The following is a 24,311-nucleotide window of genomic DNA, read 5'->3' as shown; positions in this document are numbered from 1 at the left end:
ACCATTCCAGCTTTGACAACTCCAAAAAAAACCCCAGTCTCCCTCAAATGAAAGCTCGGATGTTTGGTTGATTTGGAACCAGATGAGCGACAGCAAAATCAGCCAATTTCTTATCCCGTTGAGAAACACGCTAGCCGGGTCTCTAGCTCTGTAGCACAGGCATGTGTGTGCGTGCGTGTGCGTGTGCGTGTGTGTGTGTGTGTGTGTGAAAATTCACCTTGAAAACTGCAACCCTCTCCCCCCACCTAAATACCCCACACAAAACTGCCTCAAGATAAACTGACGGGCCAATTCTGGCAGTCGAGAGCTGCACAACGCAAAGCGTATGATTTTGCATTATTTCTCGTCCTTCCACATTCCTAATGCTTCACCCGTGGGACGGAAGGACCTCTTGCTGCCTCCAGGTAGAGATTACCACCTTAACAGGAAGATCCAGCCCCAGGGGGCTCGAAGATGCTACCCTGTTCAAAATCACAGTCCCCCCCCAAAGAGTAACTTTGCTGTCCTTTGTATGCTGGTCTGAGATTTATTTTGCAGAGGGAAGGAGTGGCAGAATGTTGAAATGTAACAGGTCTTAGCGTGGTTAAAAGTTCCAAAGGGAGATTCTCTCCCCACTCCATCTCCCTTCCTTCTGATCTTGAAAAGAGGTGGAGTTGTAAGCTCTGTAATGTCCTTGAACCTGCAAGTTTCAGAACAGATACTAAAATACTGATTCAGAAAGACCAGTTATCGTGGGCTGTTTTTTTTTTTTTTTTAATAAAAGGATCTGGCAAAAGTAAGGAGTCTCAGCCAAATTAAAAGCTAGAGTAGGGAATTTTAGGAAGACCCTAGAGCTCTTCAAAGGAGCCAGGGAAAGCGTTGATGGGAAGAAGGGTTCAATTCCTTCCTAAGCCTCTTTGAACAGGAAGGCGTTTAGCCTTGACTTTGCTGACACAGGATCAAACATTGATTTATCAGAGTGACCATTTTTCAATAAAATGACTATTTCTGTTTCCATGGTTGTATAAACATTATTTATTGTCCAGGTTTTTTGTCACATTGTCTCTCAGCTGTCACTTAAATATATTTTTTGGAAGTCACAGCTGTAACGATTTTATGATCATATAAAATAATGAAAATACAAGAAAAAGACATTCTCCTTGTTTGATCGCTTCAAAAGACACCTATGGCAGCTTGGGTTATATAAAAGGTACCTTTCTAAACATTTCACAACTAATAGAGAACATCTGGGTAGAGATGATGATGTAATTTTTTGTTAAAGTTTCTTTTCAAAAGTACTTTATGGAGCTATAACATGGTTTGATTCTTCCAAACATTTAGTGTCCTTAATAACAATAGAAAGAATTTTTTTCCAAAGGTTCTCTATAAAAGCCAAAGAGAGCTGGAAAAATGGAAATATTTAAAGGATTCTTTGGTAAGGAAAGAAGGGCATGTCTTTGAGGATGGTGTAACATCAGATACCACCAGCAGGTGTTGATTAGACAGATACAGACAGTTTCTAAAGACACTTAAACATTAGGCCAAATAAATGGGAGCAGGCAGCTTCTAAAGGTTGACTTCCCTCAAAGCGAAGCCCAGACACACTGTGTCATGGAGATCAGAGCCTTCTCAGGGGGAAAAGTCTGAAGCCTTCTTCCCCAAACCCATTGCCCCTCTCCCTCACTCTTGACCTTGACTCTTCCACCCCGGCCGGAGCATCATCAGGTGGTGGCCCTGGCTTCCTGTCCGAGACACGCAGTCATTGCTCCCTTTTGGGTGGCTTCTACCAGATCATTCCCCTGCCTGCCGTGCCACCTCTTGTGTTCCAGTGTCCCCCAAAGGATAAGGAATTGCTATTTGAACCACGCTCTGAGCTCTTTAGTTTCCCAGGCAACATGGCACCAGCCGTGGCCATTCGTGGTGTTTTCACCTCCATGTTGGTCCTTTCCAGGTACATGAGAGCTACAGGTGGCTCCTCCAGGGTGATGTGTGACAATGTGCCAGGCCTGGTGAGCCGCCAGCGACAGCTGTGCCACCGGCACCCGGACGTGATGCGGGCCATTGGCCTGGGCGTGGCCGAGTGGACAGCAGAGTGCCAGCACCAGTTCCGCCAGCACCGCTGGAACTGCAACACGCTGGACCGGGATCACAGCCTCTTTGGCAAGGTCCTGCTCCGAAGTAAGTCCCCTGCCCTCGTGGAGCTCCGCGGGGCTGTCCCCTGACTGGGTCTTCAAAGACCCTGCTTACCTTTTCTTGCCTTTTATTAGTCAGAAGCTCCTTCTGTTGGGTGGCATTGTCTCTGTTTTGCAGATGACAACTAGATAAACCAAGGAACTCGCCTCAAGTTTTGAAGGAGGCCCGGTGTAGTTTAGGATGAAGTGTCTCTTTGCTCTTTGCTCTGTCCATCCGTGTCCTGTCACAACCTTGCCAGGGTCAGATTTTGTCTTCAGGAGAAAGGAGGAAGCAGTCACAGGGCTCTCTTGATTTTTTTTTTTTTCTTTCTGGGATTTGAACCTTCCAGAGGATTTGAGCAGATCAAGGTGGAATACTCAAATCTTTTACTGACCAAAAAGTATTTCAAAACAAAACAAAACAAAAAAACTATGTGTTTATTAAGAAGCAGAGACAAATCTCTGCTCAGCACCTTTCACCTCTCATTCAGCTACTCAGCTTTGGGTCACTCTGTGTCTAAATTCAACATTTTTTTCTCCAGTAGACTGTAAATTCTGCAAGGTAGGGACTAGCCTCTCTTCCCTGCACTCGCGTGATGCCTTCTGGGGTAGGCACCGTTCACCCACGGAAGAGTAGAATGAATGGATGAACTCGTAGTGAGCGCCTGTTGTTTTTCAGGCACATTTTTGGAAGAATAATACTTATGGAGGATTTGTGTGAGAACCATGAGTACATAATCTTCAAACATACATGTTTGTTTTGTTTCTGTTTTACTTAGAAGGAGCAGTAAACACTATCTAATTACATAATAAATTTCTTAAAAGTTCTGAATATGGGAAGAAGCTGGTATACAATCAGAGCAAATTAACTGAAAATCAGATTTCATTGTCAAAAATACCCATCCCTTAACCTGGCACTACTAGCATTCTTCAAGTAGTAGCATGGCCCATTGGCTATTGGGAAATCCGACTGAAAACACAACAGTTTATGTGTGAACCCCAGAAAGAGGAAACTACCCTTGTTTTTGCCCACCGCCCCCCCATTCCTAAGAAAATTGTCCAGGCTGTACACTTGGTAATGCTTAACAGAGGGTGTTCCTATCATGTAATCATCACAGCCCTAGGGTTTTATGAGGCCAAATGCATAACTGAATGTCTCTAAAATCCCCCAAGGGCGTAGTACTCTCACTCAGTGTATCCCTAAAGTTAATTTACTGCGATATTCTGCAATTTTATTCTCTAGTTTAAGAACTATATCCTCGTGCATTCCTTTTGGAGTTTCAATATGACATCACAAATTTTTGAAAGGTTAATAGTAAATTTCAGCTACATGGAATTTTGAGACTTCACCTAGATTAGCTCACCAGTGAATCAATTAAAGTGCTGGACCTTGTCAGAGACAGTTTACAAATATCTAACACCAGTGATCTTTGGGCATGTTGTGGACAGGCTCTCAGTGTTTGAGGCTGTATGAGGACTTTCCTTTCCAAAGTACTCACAATCATTTTTCAATCGTTACAAATTAAATATCCTTCTCATTTACAAAAGGTTCACCTCCAAATTCTGTCTGCAAAAATCCGTTCAGATGTCTCCATATTGAATAAAAACCTTTAGATCACCAATCAGAGGAAGGGGTTTTGTCCACGGAACCTAAAGATAGCATGTCCAGCTAAGCTGGGGATTCAACTGTAAAATCCTTTCATCTTGGCTGTAGGGTTGCTGAGAAGCAAGAGGTTAGAACAGGAGGAAGCAGTGGTCGTTTGACTTAGTGTCCGGCCTCAGGTAAATAAGAGTCTAAGCTGTACTTCCTTCAGAGTTCTTTCAGATGAAGCTGAATGCTTTGCCAAAGTACTCAAAACGTAAAACACTCATGCTACACAATCTCTTTCCGTTCTTCACAGAAGGCCAGATTTCTTCCTGGACATTTATATAAACTCCTGTGACTGTCGGGGATGATTTTGTGTTGGTTATGGGAGGGCTGCATTTGGCCTAACGTAGTTTATCCTGGATATAATCAAGAAATTCCAGTGAAGCTATCCAAAGATTTTTACAATTAATTGCTTGGAGGGAAATTCACATCTCAAGTTGTGAAGGACTCTCTTTTGGAAACCTAAATGTCCTTATAGATGAATAGGAAAGGCAAAGGCCAACGCCATTGATGGGGAGAACATAAAAGTTACTAACATCCCATGGTCGTAGAGAAAAGGAGAACATTTACTTGCCTCGTTTGCTTCAGAGAGCTAGAGGAAGACAATACAATTTCTGTAAACATTTGCAATTCATTCAGTCCACAGACTGTCACCAGCCATAGGCAGAGAGACTTAAAAGACCAAACTAATAAACCCAAAAACATTCCTGCAAGAATACACCTCCAGAATTCTAGAATAAGCCTTAAAAAACAAAAAGGTGAGTAGGTCTCATCCTTGTAAATGTATCAAAAGAAAAAAAGAAGCATTTAAAGAGAGAGCTGAATGACCCATAACTTTCCAGAATGTGGAGCTTCTAGTGTTTTGCCCTCCCAGGTAACCATCCCATGCCCCAGCAAAAATGATGCCTATGCACTTGATAGACATTTCTTGACTTATCTCAACCCCCAAATTATTTTTTTAAGATTTTATTTATTCATTTGTGAGAGAGAGAGAGAGAGAGAGCATCCACAAGCAGGGGGAGCGGCAGGCAGAGGGAGAAGCAGGCTCCCTGCTGAGCAAGTGCCCAGTATAAGACTCGATCCCAGGATCCTGGAATCATGACCTGAGCCGAAGGCAGATGCTCAACTGACTGAACCACCCAGGTGTCCCTCTCAACCCCCAAATTAGTGAAACTTCAACCACATCAGGAAGTTAAGTACCACCGTTTAGATTTGGATTTTGTTTCATATTGTGATGGCTTTAAAAAGAATCAGTTTTTCTAAGAGGCCCAAGATCAAAATTTGTTTTGTTACAAAGCCAACTCTTGAAATGTGCTACTATTTCACACATAGCATTTTAGTGATTCATCTAAGACACTTAACTGAAAACATCTTAAGGCCGTTATCTACATGATACCAAAACATCTGGAGGTAAAATGAAAAGTCAATCAATGTGCTAAGTTTTGCATTGAAATATATAGACATCTAGGTATTTAGTAATGTGTTTGAATAATAAATGACAAATATTTAGAAAGGTGATATTTTTGCTTTGGAAATTACTTCAGAAACACAGTACATTTTCAGTGATTTTTCTTCCTTCTTTCAGCCAACAAATCAAGGTAATTGTTTGCCAGTTACGCTAGGATGAATTCACCTAGGCAATTTATTCCTCTACTGCTTTCAAAATACTGTCTGGTCACTGACATTGTATTATCCACATCTTCCATACCTTTCCCCTAAAAGACCACCTCATAAAATTGCTCTTCTTTCTCCTTAAGAACTAAGACTACTGCTAAATACATTAAGCATTTGGAATCTCTCCCCTCCGTGGCATCTCTAAATGAAGGCACCACACTCCAAATACAAAACCAGGCATTAGCAGATCAAGGGGGTAACTATGGACAAGGCATTTTCCTAAACTATAAAATGGGTGTAATAAAAATTTTATTTATCTGAAAGTCACTACCTGAGATTAAGCTACGTTAGTATCTATTAATCACCTTCTTTTACAAAACATCTCAATTCACTTAGAAAATCTATGATCCTTGTAATATAACCTGGGACTCTTTAAAAGAGCTCTATGACCATCACATTTCTCCCTGGAGAGTGCTACCTGCTACCTATGGCAAATATTCATATAATTGATTTTACCTAAATACAGGGCATGATGGATTCCTTTTTTGATGGTTAGAGGTTTCAGGGGAGATATTCTTTGAAGGCTGAGGTAAGTGCCATTTAATATGGTGTAGATATGTTTTCCTGATTTTTAATAATGAGACTAGCAGAGCAAATATTGCAAGGGACATATAATAAATTTTAGCACTGAATGACAAACGGAAACATGCAGGGCTTCAAGGCGAGAAGGTGGTTTGTTCTCCCAGCTGTGTGGTTCAAAAAGTCACACTCGTCTTGACATATTGAATCACCGAATGGCCCTCCATTTTCTGCCTTGCATTGGCATGAGGTTGTTCAGCTTCTATTTTGATTGTTAATATATTTGCTGCAGCACCCATTAATAAAAGGGCACGCTAATAACAATGAAATACAGCTCCACTTGAAAAATGAGGTGCACACAGACCCTAAAGAGCCTTATATCTGTCACTATACCACAACACCGTGTTATGAGTTACTACAGATTATTAAAATAATTTAATGTAGTTATTGCACTGAAATATGTACCTTTCAGCCTGTAAGGGAAAGTAGCTTGTGCTCTAATAAAGAACAATTCTAAGAAAGCACCCCAAAGGGTTCTTGCCCAAGTCTAATTATAGGCGGTAAATTTGTTTCCTTCCAGAAAAACCAAAGAAAAGCTTTTCACTGTCTTTTACCCAATACCAGTGATTAGTGCAGGTGTTCCAGAAGAAAGTAAATTCACCTTAATAGTCAGACGTAGTATGTGATTCAAGGATATTGCATATTGCCTTCAACAATCTCTCGATTACTCGTGAAAGTTGATGCTGAGCCAGAGCTCCCTGGGCTGAAGGCACAGAGCTGGTTACTGCCTGAATTCTCCTCCCGGCCTCAGCCCCTGGGGGTCTTTGTTTTTGTTTTAAAGATTTTATTCATTTGGCAGAGAGGGACATAGCAAGAGAGGGAACACAAGCAGGGGGAGTGGGAGAGGGAGAAACACGCTTCCCGCGGAGCAGGGAGCCCGATGCGGGGCTCGATCCCAGGACCCTGGGACCATGACCTGAGCCGAAGGCAGACGCTTAACGACTGAGCCACCCAGGTGCCCCTCTAGGCGGTCTTTGAATTCAGGCTTTGGGCCTCGGCTGTTTATGTGACAGGGTGTCCTCACTGAGACCTGCAAGCTTGGAAAGGGCTTTCAAGGACAGCTGCCGTAGCACGAATACCAAACGGTTTGTGGCGTGACCGACTCCGTTACAGACGGAAGGAAGGCCTCCAAGGCCTCACACCACTCCTCCAGGACAGGAGGTAAACGTAAAGCCAGGAGGGGGACAAGACACGCTTTTGCTCCGTTTTCCTTTATACGCTTAACTGACGTGAAAGACGGTTGTCACACAGATGCCTAATCTGACAAAAGCTTTTATGACATGGACACAATTCCTATTCCCAAGCGAGCCCCGGCTCTAGACGAGAACCCTTCAGGAACACCAGAACCTTCCCGCCCCGTGGCGAAGTACGCCAGAGGTGGAGCGGGCGGGCCACAGCTGCAGAGTGAACGCTGTTCACAACCAGCAATTCCAGACCACGTTTAAGAAAAGCATTTCTGTTGCAGGTAGTCGGGAATCTGCCTTTGTTTACGCCGTCTCCTCAGCTGGAGTTGTGTTTGCCGTCACCAGGGCCTGTAGCCAAGGAGAACTAAAATCCTGTTCCTGCGATCCGAAGAAGAAGGGGACCGCCAAGGACAGCAAGGGCAATTTCGACTGGGGTGGCTGCAGTGATAACATTGACTACGGGATCAAGTTTGCCCGAGCCTTTGTGGATGCCAAGGAAAGGAAGGGAAAGGACGCCAGAGCCCTGATGAACCTTCACAACAACAGAGCCGGCAGGAAGGTATGGACGGCCGAGGCGCTCGTTTTCTAGACTGCATGGCTTGGTCAACCACTTAAGCCAAGCTTACCTTAAGCTTTCCTCGAGTGGATAAAATGCTATACAGTCCCACCTGCCCACTGCCCTGCCCACCCCCCACCCCTCCCCCGACCCCCGCCCCAGAATCTTTAGATTCTAAAGAATACCATGGACTGGGTTGAAATGTCTCCACCCGCACTCCACCTTCCTTCCCACGGCTGAGCTGGAGTCCACCCACTGCTTTTGGCATTGTGTAGAGTCAAGTGTTTTATGGTCCCTCTGGATACTGTATCCTCTAGACAGAAGATGTCATCTGTGGGTGAGGGTAGGGCTTCATCCCACGTACCAATGGGACATGGAATGCTTGTATCTGAGGGGATCAGGGCATCTTCTCTCAAACTCATCAGGAAAGCAACCCACCAGGCACGGCTTGTTGACTTTTAGATTTAGAGATGCTCTTTTTAGAACCCAACCCAACTCTCATGCATAAAAGCCCCACCTTGTGGTTTCTGGGACTGGATGAGTAAGTGGACCAAGGGAAGACATGTCCCAAAGGGGTGCTCTGGCCCCTCATCCACTAGTCCTGACTAACTTCCTGGGCTGTGGGTACCCAGTCATTATTCACCTCCTCACCCCCATTTGTTGGGTGAGGCAACAGGCCCTAAGGTGCTCAAGGTCACGGGGAGAGTCAGTAGCAAAGTCAGTACTAGCACTCCGGTTCAACTCCTGGCCCAGGGGTGCTTTGGCCCAGGAGTAAACCATTTCAGAGCTAGTATTCAGATGTGTTGATGTGCCATTTCTTTCTGCATGGTGACCGGACCAGAATAACTAGAGAATTTGGATGCCACACATTATCTCTTTGTGTAAAAAAAACATAAACTGGCTAATCAAATATTTGGTCAAACCATTCTAGAATAATCGAACTGCCAATGAGAAGAGATAACCGTAATTTCTCTTTTATCAACACGAAACACAAATGTGCTTGACATTAATATATAAAGAAAGATCAGCATAAAATTGAAAGGTCCCCAGGAGGGCTTTAATAGAAAAAAGAATTGAAAAGAATGCAGATCTGTTTGGATGAAAACCCTTTTACTAGGCTTATGGAAAGAACAAATCTCATTTAAAGGAAATTGGAAGGAAAGTCTTGCTTAACACATGGAATAAAATGAGTGTGACCTGAGCTGTTTACAAACAGTACCTTTCTTGAACTTTAAAAATCAACATTCCTTATTTTCATGAATTTATGAACCTACAGTGACTACTGCCAAGAATATAGACTATGGTTGTGTAATCCTACAACTATTGGTAATTACTGTTTGTGCAATGGTTTAGATTAAAAGAAATTTACATTGACCTGTGTTTTGACATTGATACCACATGTATAAGTTATAAAGTGTGGTGTCTTTGATAGGAGCGTGCTGCTTAATTATTCAAGCAGGGTGTGTAGTTAGATCTAGAAGACTATTTGTAAAGGTAAAGGCATGTGGTCCTACAGTGTAACCAAAAGAATGTCGATTTATCAAAAGAAATGTTACTTTTGCTTAATAGGCCATTAGGTTTTGAATGTTTCACCCCTTCAAGACAATAGAGCTTAGCTATTATATTGAAGGCCCTGATTTAACTTAACTTTTAATATAAATCACATGGTTCTTCACTGTGTAGAGGTGAGCAGCCGTCAGGCCTCAGATATTCTCTGCCTAGTCTGCAAAACTTAGGAGGCTACTTTTGATTGGAATAAAAGTGCACACACTGACTTTTTAAAATGTGGCTTTAATTAATGGTGGGTGGGCAGACTTTTTCAAGGAGATGCATGATGTCAGTGAATATGAACTTTAATGAGAGTAAATGTATTGAGATAAACATGCGTCTCTAATTCTCTTCTTGCGGTCATTAGACCCCCAGTCTCTGCTCCCCCTTCTTACCAGCAGAAGGTCTGTGGAATCAAAATGAGAACAGGCTGGGCTTGTGTTTGAAGGCAGGCCTCCTGAGCTAAGCCTCCAACTGACCTGGCTCTAGAAAGCCCCAGCCTCCCAGAGCGGAGAGCACTGTCCTTTCCTTATTTTCTTCTTTGTGCTTTTCAGTGTTTCCCAGATTGTCCAATACAAACATCCTCTACTTTTTAAAATGTGGGTCGCGGGACCATTTTATTTAAAAGAAAAAACATCGATTCCGAGATGATGTTTAGCCAACACTACAAAGCGAATTCCACGCTGCCATTCACAATGGACCTTCATTTTACCCTAATATTTGAACAGTTTAATTCATTTATTATAGCAGCTGCTTAGAGCACCCTCATGTGTCTCTGTACTGTAATATCATTTCAGATCCTCTGTGCTGTTACATCTTTTTATTTTAATCACAGCCTCAGAATTTGTAATAGCTTTTTCCCTTCAGATATGCTTGAAAATTCATCCTTGATTGAGTCTAAGTTTCCACCTCCAAATCAGATTGTTAAGGTCTAAAAAGACAAATCTACCTTCTTCAAAACCAACATTCTATCCAGAAGGAAATTCCAGTTTCTCTCAACAGTTCTCTTTAAGTCTAAAGATGCCATGCCATGAAAACTTCTCAATGATTTTTTAAGATATACAAATTACAAGACAAAGTTACTTGGTAGATATCCACCATTTGTACCCTTTCATAAGCTTGAAAATGGCTTTAACATTAGTCTACTCTTTAGAAATAGTCACAAGTAATTACGACTCATTGAAATAGTCACAGCTTCTTGGACCTTTTCTAAGAGAGTCTTTTCTAAGAGAATCAAAATAATCTGTGATCTAACCAAATACTGCCCTCCAGTCACTGGAAAGGTGCATGATAAGAATTCCATAAAAACTCTTTCCCCCGAAGTTCTCTTACTGTAGCGAAAATACAAAGATTATGGAATTTAAAATCAGACCCACCTTAGTTTTAATCTTGCAATACCAATGGCTTTACTCACCAAAATTCCATTTTTCTCCTGTGTAAAGCGTGTTCCGTGGTGCTGTGGGAAGACAAGAATAAGGCAAATAGCACAGAACCTGACATGCAATGGTGCTCAATAAAAGTTCATTCCTTTCTCTTTAGTGAAGCAAAGGTCATCTGTGACTTTAGCAATAGATCTAGACACAGACCCAGTGGGACCTATTACTTAGGATTCAGTCCGTTTGCTCCAGGTATCCATAGACTCATCTTTGGTACAGTTAAACACACTAATAAATAGGCAGGTAATATTTTCTAGTCCCTAAAATCCTATCCAACGTTTTGTAATTTGATCTTCCAAGAAACCCTGTAGGATATAAACCAGCATGAGTATTCCTACTTTTCGGCTGGCAAGCTGCAGACTGGGCTGGATGCAGTGACTAAAGAGTCACACAGTTGTGACGCGCTGGGCTTGGGGCTCAAGCCAGGCAGTGCTTACCCTTCTGTCCTCCTGGACCTTCCATGGGGTCTCTGTTGAGCATTTCTGAGGAAAACACAGTGTTTCTGTATTTTACAAAAAGCAGCAGTTGCCCTTGGAAGGTAGTTTAATGATGACCTTTTTCCCTTGGTGTAGGGCTTTTTTTTTTTTTTTTTAAGATTTTATTTATTTATTTATTTGACAGAGAGAGAGAGAGAGAGAGAGAGCGCGAGAACGGGAACACAGGCAGGGGGAGTGGGAGAGGGTTAGTAAGGGAGTCTGACGCGGGGCTGGATCCCAGGACACTGAGATCATGACCTGAGCCCAAGGCAGACGCTTAACTGACTGAGCCACCCGGGCGGCCCCCCTTGAGGTAGGTCTTTCTTTCACAAGCACCCTACAATGAATTTGTAGGACTTTTTACAACAGGGGGACCATTCTTTTAAAAGCCAAAACATAACGGCTTGTCACTGTGAGCGTTCCTGAAGCAACTTGGCCTTACTGGGTGGATTCAGAAAGTTCCAACTAATGGCGTGCTGCCACTCTGAGAGTCCTGCGTGCCACGGGACTAAATCTAGGTCGACCAATAATTAAAGCCTTGCTCTGGGAAAGGCACAGTTTGGGGCCCTAAAGCCGTAGGTGGGAAAGCGTAAGACAAAGAAGCTCCTGCCCACGAGAAACTTTTGACGTGTCCTTCAGGAGACAAGTGAGACACCATTGCCGGACCAGCTCCAGGCTGCGGGTATTAACAGAAGAATCAGCCATGGGGCCAGTGAGCCCCATGAGGAGAGAAAGGTTATGTCCCAACAGAACTGGGTGTTGGAGCTGGAGATAAAGATTTCCCATGACTGAGATAGGGAAAATTCTTTCCAGGACGAAGAAAAACTGCAAGGCCAAGAAAGATACTGGAGCAGAAAGAACATCAAAGTTGAGGAATGACGAGGGCTCTAGGGTGGAGTTCATAACTGAGACTTAATAGCAGCTGAGGCTGCAAATTGGAGTCTGCCAGATCTCAGCCTCGAATGCCGTGCAGAGAGATTTGGATATCGCTGGGAAACAACAGGAAGGCACTGAGCAATGCAGGAGAAATTAAATATTTAAGTTCCGCTCTTACGCATTCTTAATTCCTCTGGAGTCCCCTTTGAAAGAGTGATAGATTTCAGTTCAGGTGTTCTATAATGTGTTTGAATTAATGCCTTAAATAGAGTAGGAAAATTATAAGAAATGTTTACTTCCCTGAATTTTATTTTCAGCCTTAAATATACATATAAGGGCTGATGTAGATATTAGGCTTTCTTATGTATACTAACAAAAAATTAGCATATGGCAACTGTGTTGAAATTTGTATTTTTAACATAATGTTTACATTATTATTGGCTACTTTATTCATTAGGGGTTCTCAGCTAGTGAAGGCCTCTTGACCAAGGCAGTACAGAGGCTGGGCTCTACAATCAGAATATTGGCTCTAATACTTGAGCATGACTTTAGACAGGTTACCCAAAGAGGATTTCCACATCAAATAAAATGTATACACTGGGTTTTAAGCAGGACTAAAAGGCAGGTACCATAACTGTCCATATTTTGCATATGAAGAGACTAAGGTCTAAGAGGGTGGCTGGAATTAGCAAACAAATTGAATTGACTTGCTAGCTGAAATCATCTGAAATTCAGACTTTACTTGGCTTCCCGTATTTTACATGGGAGAAGTTTGGAGGGTCAAGGGATTCAGAGTTTCTAGTTCACGTGCTGCCCAAACCAGGGCCATGCAAGGCCAGTGCCATGGAGCACTGGGGCACTGGGGACAAAGAAGATACTTCTGTCTATAGGAAACATGTCCAAAGTCAAACAGAAATGGATATTGTCCAAGACATAAGCACAGACTTATTACAGGCAAGTAATCTTGGGCCTAATAAAAACTTCCAAGATGCCCCTTAAGATAAATAATTATTAATGGTTCTGAACCAAGAGAACTGGGCGTGATTAAAAAGAAATCACATTCTCAAAAAGTAAGGAATATTGATAGAAAATGATAAAATCAAACTGAACTACAGAGCCAGATTGCTTTAACCTCCTATTCATCTAAACCCTCCTTTAAATAATGTGGAGCATCCTTCCTTATGAGGCACAAATCTCACTTCATAGGTATTTGCTTTCTAATTGGTCTCCTTAGTTAGTAGAATTAAATGCATTTTGAAAAGGTAGATCAGTTCTGCCAACCTCACCCGTGTCTTTTACCTAAACATAGTATGTGCTTGATACTATAGATCTTTATAGAGCATATGAATCAAAAACTAACCAGAATCAAAGTCCCAAAGCAGAGAATAATTTTTAACAAAATTGTTATTGTTCCATGTAAAGTTCTATTATTCATAGAAAATGTTTTTAGACTGGCCTCGTTAGTCAATAAGAATTATTATATATATGGCTAGTCAACGGTAATGTTCTTGAATTCCACAAATATAAATTCCACACTTTATATTTCCTAGCTAAGCCCACCCTGTGGTGGGTCTGATTTTAAATTCCAAAAACAGCTGTCACTGTTTTTGAAGAATGACAGTGCTCAAGAAATCACAGTATCTCATTTGAGTTAATAAATGATTGCGTACGCAAATCAACTGCACAGGTGTCTAATAGATGTCCCTTGTTTTCCTCGTTCCAGAGCTTGTATGTTTGAAAGATAGAGTTGGTTTAATTTTCAGTAACTCTTTTCTTAGAGATGTGGACCTGTCAAAAGGATTTGTTAATAAATGTACTTGGCTTTAAGCCAGCGTCTGAAAATTAAATATGTTTTTAAAGTGTGTTTCCCTCAGGAAAACTGATATAAGACCAGAATTATATGAGTTGCTTTGTGGCATACACTCAAATAAAAAAGTGAAGTACTAACACTTCTTTGAATGCCCATGTTTAATTAAGTAACTTAGTTAAAACATAGCATATAAGGACCTAAAATAAATTCTAAACTAAACTTCTAAGGCAAGCTTAGGTGGATTGCCCTTGTTCTGATAGGAAGAGATGCCCTGTATAGAAGTCTTACAAAGATACCCTGGGGTAGCTTGGGAGCCATTTTCAGCAAAGCTGACTTAAACCAAAATTTCATTCTCCTTGGGAGAAGTCTTTCTAACTGACAAATAATTCTTTGTAGACTATAATTAGATATGCCAACGCTACATGTAAAAACTTTCATAAAACTCACTGAACCCAGAGAACATGAACCCCTGGGGAGGGCAGAGTGGCAAACCCCAGTATGGCAAATGCTGGTAGAGTAATTTGAAGTGTAGACTTGCTGCCAGTCATGTTTGGGTTACATCCTGCCTCAGCCACACTGCCTGTGAGACCTAGGGCAAGAGCCTCAGTTTCTAGGTATCTCAATGTCCTCATCTGTGAAATGGGGATAAAAATATGATATATTTTATATGTTTGTGTGGCTTATATAAGACAGTGAATGTGAAGTGCTTGGGTGGGTTAATAAGTAGCAAGTATAAAGTGCTTAGTGTGGTTTGACATATGGTAAGACCCTAATGAATGTTATGCTTCATTATTATGCTCTGACAATAAGTTGGGCAGATAAATATAGAGTTGTTCTAGCCTGCTCAATGCATGCATTACCTTCTTCTATAGTTTTTTTTTTTTTTTTTAAACATACAGACTATTGTCTGTTTGGTATAGAAGGCTAATCTGTAGAAGTTTCTTAAATCTTAAGTCTAGAAAATAGCCTCTGAAGACCAACGGCTTAAAATGCTCAAAATTAGAGATTTAAGGGCCACATAAAGAATCTGCTAAGTATGATTTTAGCACTGAAGCAATTATGAGCCTATCGAAGATTTTTTGAGAGAAGTTATCTGGCAAGCTAAAAATGATTTCCATGAGGCTGAATACCAAAAGGGTACTGCTGTCCTTAGGAGTCATATTTATTTATTTTTAAGTAGTCATGTCAAATGAGCAAGTATTTACTCACTGGATGCCACAGAATAAAAATGAGAGGGGATTAAGTGAACGGCGAGGGGCAAAGGGTTGATGCTGACCATGCTGGCCACTTTGGTGATATGAAAAGCCACAGAGGCCATGAGAATGTGAGACGGGAGGTAGGGAAGGCTAGAAATGGAATCTTGACAGCAACCTTGAAGGAGCAGCCATTAAGAATCAAAGAAGGAAGCAGAAGAGACCCTTTAGGAGAGATCTGAGACAAAAGAGAAAATAGGACCTGTGTCATGGACCTGTTTTTGGAAGAAGCTTTCAGCATCACACACTGAACAGAGACAGCAAGTCGCTATCATCAAATCTTTCTAGTGTTCTTTCTTCCTGCTGTAAAACAAGACTTGCACAAACAAAAGTAAATTGAACAGTGCAGACGTGTCATTGGAAGATGGGGAGGTTACCCCCCACCCCACCGTCCTCGTCCCCTCCCAGACATTTGAGTGCAAACAGACCCACGGCTGTGGACAAGACGTATGGCATTTCACATCTTCCTCCCAAAACCTCATTAAAATTATAGCAATGGGATAAAAAATGGTTTAAACCAACCATAAGGAGAATGGTCAAAGAAATGAGAGGGCCCGACAAATTTCTGGGAAGTGGGAAGTAAATGAAGAAATTGTAACTGATAAAGAAGGATGAAGAAGTCACAGTCTAGGAGAGTAAAAGCAGATGGAGGGGTGGGGAAGGAAAAAGCAGACTGGACAATAGCTAAAGTGGGAACCAAGATGCTCAACTGGAGCATCACTGGAGAGAAGCATAGGCCTGAAAACTGGGACCAACTTAAAAACCCATAGATGGAATAATGAGCCCATCCACTCCACTCCCCTTCCCCCATGAGCAGAACTCCTCAAAGTCTAGCATAACCTCCCAGGCTTTCTGGAGTTAGTCTCTCCAACATAACAGCCAACGTCCTACCTACTCACCAGAAATCAAACCTCTCTGGCCCATAAGCCCCACCCATATAACCTGCATTCCTAAATACCTTTTTGGGACTTCATTCTTAAATATGAAGAGACTGTCCAAGGATTACCATATATTTGATTAAATTCATCAGCAAGAGAGAAAAAGACCAAAAATTGTAGGAAAAAATGACCCCAGGAAGAAAAAACAATAACACAGGGATGAGAAGAGAATTTTTTAAAAGCCTAATTAGTCTCCTCATAGATATTTCAGAAGATGTTAACATCCATAAACTGTAAGAATGGATGCTTTGAAAATGTGACAGCTAGAGAGTAGGAAAGAACTTGGAAGAGAAAGCCAAAGAACCCTCCCAGAAAACATAACGAGAAGCACAGGAAAACAGTATGGAGATTCATCAGGAGACTAAGAATAGATCTATCTATCATATGATCCATATGACTATTTCATGTATGAGTATTTATCTGAAGAATACTAAAAGACTAATTTGTAAAGTTTCTCCACCCCATGTTCACTGCAGTATTATTTACAATAGCCAAGATACAGAAGCAGTGGATGAATGGATAAATAGTGTGTGGTATATGTACACAGTGGAATACTACTCAGCCATAAAGAATGAATGGATAGTGTGTGGTATATGTACACAGTGGAATACTACTCAGCCATAAAGAATGAAATCTTGCCATTTGTGACAGCACAGATCTCAAAGGTATTATGCGAAGTGAAGTAAGTCAGATTGAGACAGACAAATGCCGTATGATTTCATTCATATGTGGAATCTAAAAAACAAAATGAACAAGCAAAGCAATACAAAAATAAACTCCTAGAGAACAGGTTGATGGGTACCAGAGGGGAAGGGGGTGAAGCAGTGGATGAAACGGGTAAAGGGGGTCAATTGTAGGATGGATGGTAACTAGACTTTTGGTGGTGATCACTTTGTAATGTATAGAGACACCAAATTATAATGTTGTACATCTGGAACTTGTATAATGTTATATACCAAGTTTGCGTCAAAAAAAAAAAAAAAGCAAGAAAAGGAAAAAAGGAAAAGAAAAAAAGCAGCCCAAAAGACAAGTGGAGTTTAAGGAGATCCATAAACAATACCCATCTTTCCCTCTTGAATTTGAAACCAACTGAAAAGTGGATAAAGGAGATGGATGGCTAGAATAAAAACGTCTGTTGCTCTGCTGAAAAAAAGCTGCACTGGAGGATGTAGCTTCAAAGTCTCGAAGCACTTCCTAGCACTCCACCCCTGAACTGGACAGACTTACTCACCCTGTCACAGGCTGTACATTGGAGCCCCTGCAGGGAGCCCCTTGCTGGAGGGAAGGAACTGATCATAACTCATCTTCTCCACAGGTTGGCAGATGCCCAACAAGAAGGAACCTAGGCACACAAGCCCTGTCCTTCCTCTAAACTCACCAGTTGGACCAGTCATTTCTCCTCCCCTGGAGAGAAATGAGTAAGGGAATGGTGAGAGCCAGGAGTGTTACTTTAATGGAATTTCTTCCTCAAGAAGCCAGAAAGAAAGTATTAAAAATATAAGAGGGAAAATATAAAAGACATAAAGGATCAATTGAGAAGCCTCAGCAACTGACTAATTAGAATGCCATGAAGAAACTAAAAAAACTGAGGATAGAAAAATATTAAGAGAATGTCTCTGTGCTGAAAGAGTTTCCAGACTGAAGGAGCCCGCTGAGAGCTGAGCAGGATTAATTTATTTTTTTTTCTTAAAATCCTAAGTATCATGCTGATATTTCAGAACACCCAGGATAAAGGAAAGTTTCTGTAGACTTCCATGTAGAAAAAAACACAAAGTGAAATGAAAACAAAAGCCAAAGAATCAGCCAGACATCAGACTTCCCCTCTGAACCACTAGGAGCCAAAGCCTGTGGAGCAACACCTTCAGTTTTGAGGAAAAATTATTTTAAACCCAGAATGCTATACCCAGCTGAACTATTAGTCAAGTATGAAGGTTGAATAAAGACATTTTAGATGCATAAGAATTCAGACAACGTATCCCCCGTGCACATTGAAAGAGTTAAGAAGTTGCTGCAAAGAGAAGGAATAAACCAAAAAAGAGCAAACATGGCATCTAGCAGAGTAGTGTGTCCAAACTGGGAGGGCATGATGTTGGCTCTCAGCTGTGTAGCCAGTCCAGGTTGCAAGAAAGTGGAGGATCGTGGAGGCTCCAGGGACAGACGGAAGGATGGTGAGCGTGCAAAAGATCAGGTTATAGTAAATGCACTTGGTAGCGAGGAAAATGGGAAAACCCCAGACTTCACTCCAATAACATTCTTCTTTGGCACAGAGGCTGTGATGCTGGATCAGAGGTTATGACCCGCACGCAGTCCTAGCATGGGCCTTGCTTGCACAGTTAACACGACTACCTCCATGTTGATTGTTTCCAATTTTTAGAGTCAACGTCTAGACACAGTGTGGGAGACACCTATAGTCACGGAATAGGATTTGTATGCCTCATCTTTGTCCCTATAAAAGGACAAGTGCTGCTGATGGAGACTGGGAAGCAGAAGGGGAGGAGGGAAGAGGGACTGCAATGTCTTCATATGAGACAGCACCCGAGACTTTTGGAACAAGAATCAACTTTGGGCCTTAAAGTTGCCTAGATCCCCAGAATTGTTGAGAGGTGGGGCGAGGAAAGTAAGGGCCGGGATAAATTCTCAACCTCTTTAAGAAGTCTCTTAGGAAATGCCCTCTGTAGATTAGTAGGTCAACAGTGACACACAGGGCTGCCACCTTCGGTTGTGCTAACATGGCACTGCACCCTCCAGAGGGCTCCACTCACCTCGTGGTTACTGCGGATTTGTTCCATTTATAACAATTTTCTGGCAGAGGCGCCTTGGGATGCCTTTCCCTATTCCTCCCAAAGTCAGGGGTCCGCTAGCACAGAACCGTTCGTACAAGCATTTAGGTAACCACCAGAAAGGCTACAGGCAGAATTCCTTTTGAGTGGCCACGGCTGGGCTTGTGCGGTACCATTGGACAAGGGGGAGAGAGGAGGGTACAACAGAAGGTTTCAGCTTTTCACACTGATCCTGCCTGGACTATCTGATCTTTTTAAACCAGGGGCACATATTTCTTTAATTAAAAATTCTGAAAGTAATCGTGAAAAACAAACACAAAAAGCCCAGACTGCCTGGCAACCCCTGCGATGCCCCCAGGTGCTCGGCTTGGCTCACCCCTTCCTTTGAACGCAGGTAAGCCTGTGGCAGCTCCCCTCCAGCCGCCTGCATGGGAAGCCCAGCAGCCCCTCCATCCCCTCCTCCCAGGATTCCCGGGGGCGCGTCCCCCTGGGCAGGTCCCTCCACTGCAACTGGCTCCTCGAAAAGCACTTGGCTTTTACTCCATCTCCCTCTTTGAGTCCCTCCAAAACAGCATGAGCATAAATTGTTGCTTGTAGCCATTTCTTCTTGGATACGAGGATGTTTCGGTTACATAGGGTAGGACACAAATTCTAATCAATCATCAGCTACCCCAGTTCCTAGAAATGTAATGTGGCTGTCTGCCATGGGAGCGTCTCACCTGCTCGGCCCTCGGTGGGCTGGGACTCCCGGGGCAGGGTGGAGTGCAGCCGCTTCTTTCCTCCTGCAGGGCACTCCCGGCTTTGGATGCCATTCAGGATTTGGGATCCTCCGCCCGGCTGCCTATTAGAGGCACCTGAGACCCGTCGTAGCCTCGAGGCCAGACCCACCCCCAGCCTAGGTTCTGATCTACTCTGCCGAGGGAGAGGCCTATCTGGGTGCTGGAAGCCGTCCCCAGGTGATTTTAATGTGTGGCCAGAATGAGAATCACTGTTGTGCTCTCTCCAGATGCCAGGGAACAATCCCCAGATTGCTGTTGTTTTACTCTGTTCTGTACAGAGCTTGACCCCCCCTTTTTTTTAGTGAAAGTATAATTAACATACAATGTTCTATTAGCTTCAGGTGTACAACATATCGATGCGACAATGCAATACATTACGCAGAGCTCACCACAGAAGTACAGTCAGCCGTACAACGTTATTAGTGTTATTGAGTGTACTCCCTATGCTGTGCTTTTGTCTTGTACTTTTGACTTCTAACTGGAAGTTTGTACCTCTTAATCCCCTTTACCCATCAAAGGGTTTGACTCTGTTTTTCCCTCTCTTTCCAGACCATGCAACCCCTCAGACTGCAGCCAGATTGTAGAAGAGCATGCTCTCCCTTCTTTCTCTGGGTCTACACCCATATGCAGGCCTTTAAAAAGTGGACCATCCTGCATATATTGTTCTGCAATTTGTTTTTGTCACTTGGCTTCCTTTCATTCTGTCATACTGATCTACCTCATTATTCAAAGCCCACATAATATTCCATTATTAAGCATATACCATAATTTGCTTAACCATTTTCCTGTTGATGTCATTTGGGCTTTTTTCCTAATATTTTGCTGTTGCTGAATATGCTGCAATGAACATCCATGTGGGTGTGTATCCTTCAAAGCTTGTGCAAATATTTCCAGAGTGGAATCACTGAGGTCAAAGGATACATATATTTAAATTTTTGACACGTGTTGCAAAAATGCTCTCCATTTTTAAATGGTGTATCAATTTACTCTTCCACAGACAGTTTGTTAAAGGATTCCTTCCTTGATACTCCTAACCAACATCAAATATTATCGGCCTTTTTACTATTTGTTAATCTGCTAGGCAAAAACAAGTGTTGCATTCTTTTAGTTTGCATTTCATGATACTAGTGAAGTTGAACATCTTTTTGTACTTTTGTTAGGACTTTATATTTTTTCTCTGAATTGCCTGAATAGATTTTTGATGACGATTAGTTTGGAGGATGCAATACAGTCCCCCTACTTAATCTCTCTGCCTCTTTTTTCTCCATTATGCAGGCCATCTTATCTGGTCAATTTCTAACTTATTCAAAAGAAGAGAGGAAAATAGTATGTGTAATTAAAAACTTGAGAAAAGCACAATGCAATTTATATAGGATTTTAAATGTTTTTAGAAAAAGCACAGATCTGGGAGTGAGACACGGACTCACACCTTATTTCTGCCACCGTCTATCTGGGTAACTCTGGGGATTTTACTTTCCTCGCTGAGCCCTGGCTTTCATAATTATAGAATGGGAATAATAACCTATTTTGCCTAATTGTGGTAATTAGACAAGATAATGTGTGTGAACCACCTGTCATGGAGCCTGTCAGGCAGTGAGGTGCTGGATAAGTGGTTGTTATTGTTACATTGTTATTATAACATTCGATCATGTGAATTCTTCTAAACTAGGAAGAAGTTCCTAAACTCACCAGGAGTTTCTCAGTCCCCTTCCTTATTCTTACATTAGTGTTAGCTACTCTCTAAAATCACGCCCCTCGGCTTAGGTCCCCTTCCCTCTGCCTCTCTGAGCAGGGCGTTGTCCCCTTCAAAGTTAAGAGTTTTGAATTTCAAGTCTGCAGACCCAGAGACGGAGGTGGCCCCGCGCTGTGATGGAGCCCCGAACAGGCTGTGTGTTAAGAGCGGGGCCTGGAGCTATGAGCAAACCCAGCATCAGAGGTCTCACTTTCCCCCAAGGTTAGCTGTCAGATGGAGCCTGTGATTAACCCACAATCAACAACTGACCATGGTTCCAGTTGAAATAGTTGTAGTTATAAGTCATAGACCCTGGGGGCACAAACTTAATATCTTGGACCCCAAGAAGTACAGAGGCAGGGCCAAGCCAAGGTGGATTCATTCAAGCAGTTCAGCAACATCCTCCAGAACCGAGTCCTTCCCATCCTTCGATCCAGCCATCAGCAGCTTGTTGCTGGTCCGGAGTTGGCTGCCCCGTGTCCCAGGGGAGCTCCTGCAGAAAAACCAGAGACAGAGAAAAGAAGCTTCTCCTTGTGTGTCTCTTTTAAAGCGTGAAGAAATCTTTTCTCACAAGTCCCCCTGCAGATTATTCCTAACATCGTATTGGCCCCAGCTGAATCAGGAGCAGGACAATGAGATTACTATTGCTGATTTGGGCTGCTCTGGGCCAGAGAGAGGCCCGGCCAGTTCTGAAGCACGTGGCTGTCCAACACCGGAGCAAAACCAAGGAAGGAAGTGGGGAATGGCTGTTGCCAGCGATGATAATGATCAGCAGTGTGGCCCAATGCCACGTGTATTTATAAGGAGTCATAAGATATATTTTTAAGATCGGATTTTTATTATGCAAATGCTTCAGTTAGTCATCTAAAATATTTACCAACTTTGAAGTTTGCAACCTGGAAACTTAGCATTACAAAGGGAGGGCAGTAATATTTCCTGTCATTTGTAAAGCTGAGAGTGTTGTTTATGAGTAAATAACCCAGCTTTAAAAGGAGTAAGTCTTGAAGAATGAGCATTCAGTTCCCAAGCACTTGGCATGGAGTGAGTTCTGTGGCTCTGTTGTGAATTTAGGATAGAAAACTGGACAAGTGGGACCCAAATGGGGCCGTAAGGGAGCCAAGGTGTTCCTTCTAGGGCTGTGTCTGTGGTGGAGGCCTGCTGTCCAGGTCACCCAGGGAACCTCATATCAAACCCCTGGAATATAAAGATACAGGCGGAGGAAGGCACATGGGGGAGTGTAGTTCCAGAAAAAGAGTTCATTCTAAGACATCCCTTAAATATCCCCAGATCCCTGTGACCTGGAGGACCAAACTAATGACATCCCCCCTGCTCACGTCTCTGTCCTTGCCCTTCAAGGCTGGCTTATGCTGAAGAGCACAGGTTTCAAATGCTAACAGGGCACAGTCCACCATGAGGGGCAGAACAGGAAACATAGGGTGCTGAGGCCCAACCTGGGAAGGGTATGAGTGAATTCACAACTGGAGAGCCACCATGTCTTGGATCCTTCCACTCTAGAATACTTGTTTGGGACTGACTTTCTGGAATGAAGAACCTTTTTGCACACTTGGTTAGAAAAGAAACAATTTGTAAAGAGGCAAAACCAGGTTTGGGCAAAGTTACCTGGGTGAGACATGGGTGAGGCGGCCTGGAAGACTGGTATCTGTGTGTGTGTGTGTGTGTTTGGGGGTGCATGGGGGAGGGTGAGCAAGTGTATTGCAGGGAGCTCCACCTGGGATGCATGCTGGAACCACCTACCCACATCCCACACCCAGACCAATTATACCAGAATCTCAGAAAGTGGGCAGAGCAGGGTTGAATCTACCACATCCAAGTTCTTAGAAATAGTTCTCTCAATGTGTTACCCTAAGAATTTTGTTCATAGTCCCACCTTGGATAACGTCATCAAGGGGGTTCACTGTCCCCTCTGCCTATGTCTTCCACCCCAGATAGGTGCTGTCTTGGGGATACAAGCAGAGAGGGTGGGAGCCCTCGGCAGGCAGGTGGTTTCTCCTCCTCTGATCCGCAACTGAGCCAGGGACCAAAGATGTGGTTTTGGTGAGACCTCCAAGGTCTGGTCACCCCCATGGCCCTTCTGTGTGTCACTTAGAATATCTGATGGAGGAAGCCCCTAATCATCAGTCATGATCTCCCATGAGCAACAAAAAACTCTTTCAATATTATAATAATTTGGAAAACTGACCGAACAAGAAATTAGTTCTAACTGTTGGTGAGGGGATGACAATTGTTAAAGTAGTGAATCATATGAGAAAGGGAACACAGGAAGGCTTGTAATCACAAAGCATGCTCTTAGAAATATTGTGAGGAAATCCATTTATTCATCCATCCTGTGAGTTGGAAAGACTCTAGAGTCTGGGTTTGCATCTGCCATTCCACATCTTGGCCTAGGAGTTTGGGCCAGTCATCTTACTTCCCTGATCCCTAGGTTCCTCACTTGTGAAGTGGGAAGATCAGTACCTCAGGATGGCTCTGGGGACCATGGGTGCTGAGGACTCTTATCACTTAGCTGAGCCAGGGAGAAATGGGCCCTGGCCCGCCGTAACCCTCACAAAGTTGTGTTGGGGCAGGCACAGGTGTGCTGGCTAATCCCAAGACCAAATCGGAAATGTCCCTGGACAGTTCCAGGGCCCACCAGAGCCCTTCCCTGTCCTGAGACTCATAGCCTACACAAAGAGGGTGCTCGTGCTGGGAGCCAGCTGAGATGGGCTGGTCCCATTTACCTTTGCTTCCTCCCCGCAAAAAGAGCAAGCTTGGCCCTGTCATCTAAGCTGAATAATTTGGCCAGAGTTGAGTGATAATATCCCAAATTGAATGGCATTCTCAGGGTCATCAACTGACTTCCAGCATATCCTGGCTCTGTCCTAGACCAGCCAT

General features: G+C 43.0%; 1 protein-coding gene across 1 annotated transcript in view; it reads left to right on the top strand.

Annotated features, from left to right (window-relative positions):
- The window catches only part of WNT2 (Wnt family member 2), a 41,890-nt gene that overhangs the window by 306 nt on the left and 17,273 nt on the right, over window positions 1-24,311 (top strand). The window contains exons 2-3 of the mRNA XM_027574299.2: window positions 1,931-2,157; window positions 7,517-7,794. Coding sequence (XP_027430100.1) covers window positions 1,931-2,157; window positions 7,517-7,794 — 505 coding nt within the window. The remainder of the gene's footprint in view (window positions 1-1,930; window positions 2,158-7,516; window positions 7,795-24,311) is intronic.

Source organism: Zalophus californianus, chromosome 12, assembly GCF_009762305.2.
Source record: "Zalophus californianus isolate mZalCal1 chromosome 12, mZalCal1.pri.v2, whole genome shotgun sequence".
Lineage (NCBI taxonomy): Eukaryota > Metazoa > Chordata > Mammalia > Carnivora > Otariidae > Zalophus > Zalophus californianus.
This window is presented reverse-complemented; position numbering and strand designations above follow the sequence as displayed.